The sequence below is a fragment of the Nansenia antarctica genome (assembly GCF_963989245.1).
Source record: "Nansenia antarctica genome assembly, chromosome: 12".
Lineage (NCBI taxonomy): Eukaryota > Metazoa > Chordata > Actinopteri > Argentiniformes > Microstomatidae > Nansenia > Nansenia antarctica.
The window spans coordinates 7,497,553-7,506,970 of record NC_137682.1 but is presented as its reverse complement, the minus strand read 5'-3'; the positions used below and the strand labels follow the sequence as shown (position 1 = coordinate 7,506,970).

The 9,418-nt window shown below is 44.1% G+C and overlaps 1 protein-coding gene across 1 annotated transcript; it reads left to right on the top strand.

Annotated features, from left to right (window-relative positions):
* Window positions 1-6,439: 6,439 nt before the first annotated feature.
* On the top strand, window positions 6,440-7,687 carry LOC308168342 (inhibitor of growth protein 3-like; the record flags this gene model as incomplete). Its single annotated transcript, XM_080542902.1, has 1 exon — window positions 6,440-7,687. The coding sequence occupies one exon, from the start codon at window positions 6,440-6,442 to the stop codon at window positions 7,685-7,687; it is 1,248 nt and encodes a 415-aa protein (XP_080399028.1).
* Between the last annotated feature and the right edge of the window lie 1,731 nt (window positions 7,688-9,418).

The window sequence follows — 9,418 nt, the reverse complement described above, 5'->3', positions numbered from 1 at the left end:
ATGGTCACTGGACTACTGCACGTATATAGCGCCTTATTCCAAAGCGCTTTACAATGGCCTCTCATTCACCCATTCACACACACATTCACACACCAATGGCGGCAAGCTACCATGCAAGGCCCGCTCACTGGGAGCAATTTGGGCTTCAGTGTCAAGCCCGAGGACACCTCGACACATGGCAAGCCGGGGATCGGACCACCAAACTGACGACCTTGCGATCATTAGACGCTGTCTCTACCTCCTGAGCCACAGCCCTCCCCCAAATCAAATGGTTGTTCTGCTGGAGGAGATGGGACTCTTCCCACTGTCTGTCTGACTCACCACACAAATAGATGGACAGATGGACAACTGACTTCAGGAAAGACATGCAGACTGACTGACGGACGGATGGAGAGGCAAGACAGACCGACACATCAGCACAGACTCACACTATGTAACTAGGCCTGTCAGTCAACACTGCTGTGTTCATTGCTGTGATTAAAAACAAAATCCATAATGCGTTCTTTATTTGATCACAAAGCAGTTTCCCCAAATTTTAACCCTCGCAATGTAACATTGTTTTATTTTCGCTGAATGCGCGCATGGATTTAGTTTATGGCATGCAACAATGGAGAAAGACACGCAAAGACACACTGATGAAGTGCTCAAGAGCCGCACTCTCGTGGGCGACTTATTATTATTTCCTTTGAATTTGTGTTGTTGTTGTTGTAGCTGTCAGCTAAAAAGATCCATGCCTCCCATCCCCTTTGTATACAGCAGCTTGTCATGTTGAACACCATGGATATGGGGGGTAGATACAAGTGAGTTTTACTACATTTAACCAGTTACAGATACAGAGACTTTTTACTACATGGCTGATTTGTGATTGGCTGACAAGATGCTAATAAAACCAATCTGAAACACCAATTGTGTTTTCTCCCCTTAAATCCACATCTAGAATCTTTTCAATGAATTCATCTTTCATTAAGGACTCGATTTAAACACAATACTCCAAGCCATTCACTTGATACATTTTGGAATCGTTTGACAGCCCTAGTATAAACTGACATCAGTTAGCATAGACAGACAGACAGATGGATGGACAGTGGCCAGTCAACAGAGACTAACCGGGCATGCATTCCTGCAGTCTGCGACGCCATGTGGCCATACAGAGGACTGCAGGGCACTCCGGTGGCTGGTGCCAAAAAACATGTTTCCCTGTTATATAGTATATTATATAGAAACTTTGTATTGCATATTGACATTTGAGTGTTTGGTTTCTATTATTTCCTGTAGTCTTGTCATCTCCCACAAGCAACATTAGAAGTATGATATATTGTATGGTATATTGCCAAATAGACTTTGGCTTCTTTAGGCTGGGAGCACCAAACAGATTTTGAAAGGTCAGTAGCAGCAGTAATGAGACACAGTGTACCGTATGTTTTGTTTTTAGTTTTTTTATGACGACAGAATATTCCTACGGTGTGGTAGCCTACATTCAAACATATTGTATGCAGTCACTTGCAAGCAAAACGTTTTTCTTGGCATGTGCTTTATTTCTTTGTAGCAGAAATGTGGTGTTTTCTTTCCACAAACGGTGGATTATGTGTACGTAATCAAGATGTCGCATCAGACGATTGAATGGTTGTTTTTAGTTTAACGTCATCATGCTTCACCACTGATTTTGTGCAATCCATTACCTTGATATATATTGTTCTAAAATAAAATATATTGGATACCGGTATATCTATGTGTCAAATTGACATCAGTTTAAAAAATCCTTTATTGACCAGTGTGTACTGCTCTTTGAGGGAGCGGTCAATTCTCTAACTCCTCAAATGACAGCGAATGTGACCAGGCCACCAGCATGTCCAGCTCATCCTCCCAGTGGTCCCGTCTGTCCAGCTCCTCCTCCCAGTGGTCTTGACGTCTAGAGAGACCCCTAGTGGCTGGAGAGTCTCTCTGTGGCTGCACACAAACCTGAGGACTACATCGGTCTACAAGGGGGACACACAGAGACAGGGGGTCAGTCAGCGCTAACACACACACACACACATAACTTTTGCTCATCTCTTTTAGACTCACCTGGTGTTTTGTAAAGCAGGTAAATCTTCTTCATGTGGTCAATCCTCACTTGTCTCCTGTCACTCACTAGATCTGTTTTCCGAGGCTTGCTAGCTGTTCCGTACATAACGGCTTTGAACCTGTGATGAGGCACATGAGCAGAGGTGGAACCCATGTCTCCCGTGTGGAAGACCCAAGCGTCTACCAAGGTCTGAGACTGAACACTTGAATTGCCATGTCTCAGGCAGGGCTACCTCATCACGGGAGCGTGATTCAAAATCACCTTCCCTACACAAGGACACTTGTACATCAATACTGACGGTATCATCGGTGTAACATACTTACGCTTCCCGTAGTGGGCCCGTAGGTGATTCCATGCCCAATGACCCATAATACATTGCAAACATCTCTGGGCGCTTGACAAGATCCTCCAGAGCTTCAATATGACAGATACAGATACACATAGGGAATTGTTACAAGCTAACTCCTGGATGTATGGTAATGGTACATGACAATATTCCCACGGGGCAGACAGACATACATTCATTCCTCATCCTTGACCCAGTTGTTGTTGTTGCCATCTTTGTCCAAGACTCCCGATATTCTTGAAACTTAATTCTCCTGGAGAACATGAAACCCAGTTAGACGACACATTTACAGGGATGTGAGAGATCGTGAGCAAAGATGCCATATATGCGACTGTAGGTAGGTAGCCACCTGGGCTTTCGTGATTCCAGTTGCACAGTTTTCCTGATCCCTGCAGAGTGGTAACAAAACAACAACAACAAAAAACATTAGCTGTTGTTATTGTGTATTAGCTTAGCTTTTGTTGTGCAATTATGCTTTTATATGCTATTATGTGGGCCTATGTTATTGTACTACTGTGGGGGGCTCTCTCACTCTCTAGCTCCTGACTGGCCCTAGCACAGTCCATCATCACTTTGTGGTAGGTGGAGGGGCTGGTCCACAGCAGCTCAGCAGCATCAGGGTTCACAATCACCGCTCCCTCCATCACTGGGTTGGAGAGCACTCTCTAGTGAGGAAGACATGGGAGAGAAGAGCACCAGCTTGTTGAAACATGTTGTGCCATAAAGCTGTATGTATGTGTTGGCCTGTGTCATTTATTTGCACAAACACAATCTGTTCTGTATCGAAAATCTTGCCTTCTTTTGTTAGAGTCAAAGTACTTTGTTAGTTGGTACAGAGTCTAATATATTGTGTATGATGGGGTATATTACTTTTAAAATGGACACCTATACAGTGCCCTCCATAAGTATTGGGACAGAGGAAGCATGTTGTCTTCTTTTAGCTCTACAAGACAAACAGTCAGCAGTTTGGACACACCTTCCCATTCAATTGAATGAGAAAGTGTGTCCAAAATGTTGACCGGTCCGGTACTGTACTTGCCAATACATTTGTTTCTGATTCTAATTCGTATTCTCTTCTGGTCCTCGTATTGACAGACACCAATAACAGACTCCAAAGGCAAATGCAAAGCCTAGAACCAACAGACATTGCTCAGCTTCTTTTATGCCTGCACAAATGATGTGATGGAACACACCTGACTAACCAGGAACACCTCGTGAGCTTAGAATGATAAGGTTCTATCTCCGTTTAGAATGAGAAGGTTCTATCTCCGTTTAGAATGAGAAGGTTCTATCTCCGTTTAGAATTATAAGGTTCTATCTCCGTTTAGGGTAGTTCAGAGATATTGAGCGTCAACGTTTTTACATTCCATTATGTTTTGTGAGATGGAACCTTTGTATTTTATGAATTACTAACTCAAAAATGTCAACATTTAAAAAATAACACCACACAGGCATTAATAAACACCTAATGGATCAAATTATGTAAAAAACTCAATTTTACAGATAATAATAATAATAATAATAATAATAATTCTAACGTCACGAGCTGTTGCTTTGTATCTTTCCAATACGTATGGATTGCACTGAGTACTGTGTGTGTACAGTTGTAGAACTTGCTGTGCCAACCTGGATGCTGAGAAGAATGCTGATGATGGAGATTCTAGAGTTCCGCTCGTGTTTGTTGTCCAGGTAGGAAAGGCCTGTGTCCTTGTCCACTTTGGTTATAAAAGAAGACATTGGAAAAAGTTTAATGAGACAATCTTTGAGGAGGAGATTTCTCTTTCTTAGACAACATTTAGACATGTTATTTGAGGTATTTGATCTTGCTGTCAACGTACCGTTGGGGTGAAAAGGAACGGTGTTAAACTGAACGGTTGGAGGAACAGAGTTGTAGGCCTCGCTGAAACGTAATGTCAGCTGCAAAACAGCACCTTAAACAACAATGCTGATTGAATGATTGAAATTCGGAAACATGTTACAACAGAAGTCTATATTGTAAAAATAAATAAATAACATTTGATCACCTAATACATCATCATCACCATCGCACCTTCCCACAATGTATCCTTCAGTCCCTCCACTGTTGCCTGCCATTCAAGTAGGTTGTCAGTCACTGGCTTTGCTTGAATTCCCTTGTTGTTATTGCATGAAAATACATAGAAATAAAGAATAAGGAACATATTATTATTATTACCTATTAAGTATATTTTCAATGTGTTTTTTTATTTGTATGCAATAGTTCGAGACTTCGTGAGTTTAGAATGATAAGGTTCTATCTCCGTTTAGGGCAGTTCAGAGATATTGAGCGTCAAAGTTTTTACATTCCATTATGTTTTGTGAGATGGAACCATTTGTATTTTATGAATTACTAACTAAAAAATGTCAACATTTAAAAAAAAAAAAAAAAAACACCACACAGGCATTAATAAACACCTAATGGATCAGATTATGTAAAAAAAACTCAATTTTGACAAAAATGGAGATAGAACCTTATAATTCTAACGTCACAACTTACTATCAGGTCGGCTTTCTGCAGGTCACGGTACTCCTTTCCCAGCAACCACGACGCGTAGCACTGCATCATTGCAATTAACGCAGAAATTCACCAAAGGTATCGATACTTCATGAACAGTGCATTGTGTAGTGAGAGATTATAGCCCTACTACATTTATACCAGCGACGTTAATAACGCACATGACGGACAAATTGTTTTCGAAAACACAATGGAGCAAAGATGATGGAATGTTTCGAAGCCGTTGTCAAGCAACAGCAGCAGGATGTTGTCTAGTTTAGCGTGAAGAATACTTTTTTGGGAATACATCTTTATTTTTTTATTTAACCTTTATTTATACAGGTAAAAACACATTGAGCGCCAAGGGCTCATTTTCAAGTGTGACCTGTTCACAGGCATACAACAACAACATCCACCACAAACAAATACAATACAAAACCTGCACTGAAAAAAAAAGTATTTTGAATTTACTTGATTTTAATGTGCACATCAGAATATGGGCAACTGATGTAATTATTTATTGTCAAACCAAAGTATCTCATTCACATTAGACTGCTTAAAATAATTATGTTGATGCAACATAATATTTGTCAGTTATTGTAATATCAATGTATTGTGTAATGTTTAAGTAATTTCATTATGTTTTGTGAGATGGAACCGTTGTATTTTATTAATTACTAACTCAAAAATGTCAACATTTTAAAAATAACACCACACAGGCATTAATAAACACCTAATGGATCAGATTATGTAAAAAACTCAATTTTGACAAAAATGGAGAAAGAACCTTATAATTCTAACGTCACGATTTAGACATGTTATTTGAGGTGTTTGATCTTTCTGTCAACGTACCATTGGGGTGAAAAGGAACGGTGTTAAACTGAACCGTTGGAGGAACAGAGTTGTAGGCCTCGCTGAAACGTAATGTCTGCTGCAAAACAGCACCTTAAACAACAATGCTGATTGAATGATTGAAATTCGGAAACATGTTATAACAGAAGTCTATATTGTAAAAAAATGTTTTAAACATTTTATCACCTAATTAATACATCATCATTCATCGCCATCGCACCTTCCCACAATGCACCCGTCAGTCCCTCCACCTTTGCCTGCCATTCAAGTAGGTTGTCAGTCACTGGCTTTGCTTGAATTCCCTTTGTTATTGCATGAAAATACATCGAAATAAAGAATTAAGGAACATATTATTATTACCTATTAAGTATATTTTCGATGTGTTTTTTTTTATTTGTATGCTAATAGTTGGAGACTTACTATCAGGTCGGCTTTCTGCAGGTCACGGTACTCCTTTCTCAGCAACCACGACGCGTAGCACTGCATCATTGGAATTGACGCATAAATTCACCATGAAGTATATCGATACTTCTACAACAGTTAGTTCCGACAAAGCAATTTGATTGGACGAGAGGCATTCCATTGCTGTTTATTTTTATTTATTTTTTTCTCTCTTCGTGACACGCGGCTGGCGGCGCCATATTGAAAGACACAAATTCGCAAGATGTCTTACTTGGAGGATTATCTCGAGACGATCGAGCATCTACCCATGGACTTCCGCGACAGGTTTACGCAAATGAGTGAGATGGACGTGCAAGTGCAGAATGCCATGGACCAGCTGGAGCAGCGGGTGAACGAGTTATTCGTCAACGCGAAGAAGAACAAACCGGAGTGGAGGGAAGAGCAGATGGAGGTCATCAAGAAGGACTATTACAAGGTGTTGGAAGATGCTGATGAGAAGGTGCAGCTGGCCAATCAGATTCATGATCTGATGGACCGCCACCTCAGGAAGCTGGACCAGGAGCTGGCCAAGTCCAAGATGGAGCTGGAGGCCGACAACCCTGGGATCACTGAGATCCTGGAGAGACGGTCTCTGGAGATGGACAGCTCCTCTCAGCCAGTCAACAACCACCACGTCCACTCACACACCACGGTGGAGAAGAGGAAATACACCACGCAGCCGGCCCACCACACCACAGAGCACGTCCCAGAGAAGAAGTTCAAGTCTGAAGCGCTGCTCTCCACGCTCACCTCAGACGCCTCCAAGGAGAACACCCCAGGCTGCCGCACCAACAGCACGTCCTCCTCCTCTAACAGTGCGTACAGTGTGAACTCCTCCCAGCCGCTGGCCTCCTACAACCTCAGCTCCCTGCCGGCCGGGCCCGGGGAGGGGGCGGGGGCCGGGGCCATCACCATGGCCATGGCCATGGCTGCTGCACAGGCCGTCCAGGCCACCGCACAGATGAAGGAGGGCAGGAGGACCTCCAGTCTGAAGGCCAGCTACGAGGCCATCAAGAACAGCGACTTCCAGCTGAGCCGGGAGTTCTCTCTGTCCCGCGAGGCGGCCGGCTACACCTCCTCCGCCCTGGCCTCCACCCTCACCCAGACCCTCGCCGCCGCATCAGAGTCCCGCGGAGGACGCAAGACCAAAGGCAACACAAGGTCTTCCAACCACCAGTCGTCGTCCTCGTCCTCCTCCTCCGCCCTGGCCCAGGAGCTCTCCCAGCAGGCCTCCGCCCTGCCAGAGTCTGAGGCTAACAGCCAGGTGGACTGGACCTACGACCCCAACGAGCCCCGCTACTGCATCTGCAACCAGGTGTCGTACGGAGAGCTGGTGGGATGCGATAATCAAAATTGCCCCATCGAGTGGTTCCACTACGGCTGCGTGGGCCTGACCGAAGCCCCCAAGGGGAAGTGGTACTGCCCCCAGTGCACAACTGCCATGAAGAGGAGAGGCAGCAGGCACAAATAGACCACCAGCACCCCCCCACCCCCCTTCTCATCCAGGACCACCCCCCATGACCCCCACCCCCTCCCTCCTATCCCATTCCACCTCCTTCCTCCTCCTCTTCATGATGACGATGATGATGATGATGATGGTGATGATGATTCGGATGGTGAGAATTGATAGAAACTGATAAGTATAACAGTTTGAAACAGTGTCTAAATTAGAACAGTTTGACAGTCTCTAAAGTAGAACAGCGCGCACACACACACACACACACAAACACACACACACACAGCTCATTGATGAGGCCTTGCACGGTGGTCTGGGCGAGATAGCAAAATACCGATGCTGTCGTCAGGGAAAGTAATGCCATTCTGCAGGTTCTTACTGTGTAGCCCCTAATCTCACTCACACACAAACACCTGAACTCACATAGTCCATTGATTTCGGGTAGAGGTTAGTGAGCAAGCTACGACTTGTAGCGCATCGAATTTCTGCCGAAAATTGTGTGGCAGTTTTGCTAGCCAGCCAAGTACAGTTTTGCTGCTAGCCAGCCCAGTACAGTTTTGCTGCTAGCCAGCCAAGTACAGTTTTGCTGCTAGCCAGCCCAGTACAGTTTTGCTGCTAGCCAGCCAAGTACAGTTTTGCTGCTAGCCAGCCCAGTACAGTTTTGCTGCTAGCCAGCCAAGTACAGTTCTGCAGCTAGCCAGCCAAGTACAGTTTAGCTGCTAGCCAGCCAAGTACAGTTTTGCTGCTAGCCAGCCAAGTACAGTTTTGCTGCTAGCCAGCCAAGTACAGTTCTGCAGCTAGCCAGCCCAGTACAGTTTTGCTGCTAGCCAGCCAAGTACAGTTTTGCTGCTAGCCAGCCAAGTACAGTTTTGCTGTACATATAGTGTAGTACAGGGTGCGTGTGTGTGTGTGTGTGTATACAGTACTGCAGCATGCTCCTAGAAATAAATGGGACACACCCCAAAACAAGACTTAGAATTCTCTGTTTGTGCTAGATTTTTCAGCTTTTCTTATTCTAAACAAATAAATAAATAATTCGTTTTGTTTAACTTGTTTTAGAGTGCGTCCCAGTTTAATGTATTTAGTAGTTGCTTTACATTGAGCACTGGGACCCTTTAAAGTACAATATAAAGAGAAGTCTAGAAGAAATGTTTTCTTACATTGTGCAAAGACCACATTGTGTATCTGTTACGGTACATGTGGGAATACGGTACATGTGGGAAAACTAGGGTTAGGGTTAGGTGCTACGTCGACTTGGTACATGCTGGCATGTCTAACCCTAACCCTAACCCTAACCGTAGCACCCTACCACCTAACCCTAACCCTAGTTTTCCCACATGTACCTTATTCCCACATGTACCGTATTCCCACATGTACCGTGTTCCCACATGTACCGTATTCACACATGTACCGTATTCCCACATGTACCGTGTTCCCACATGTACCGTATTCCCACATGTACCGTATTCCCACATGTAGCGTAACATCCACATGTCTCCCCCCAGGTGGAAGCACCATTCAGCTGATCATGGAGTATCTGCCTGCTGGGAGCCTGAAGGACTACAGCCAAGTACAGTTTTGCTGCTAGCCAGCCAAGTACAGTTTTGCTGCTAGCCAGCCAAGTACAGTTTTGCTGCTAGCCAGCCAAGTACAGTTTTGCTGCTAGCCAGCCAAGTACAGTTTTGCTGCTAGCCAGCCAAGTACAGTTTTGCTGCTAGCCAGCCAAGTACAGTTTTTTTATGTGTG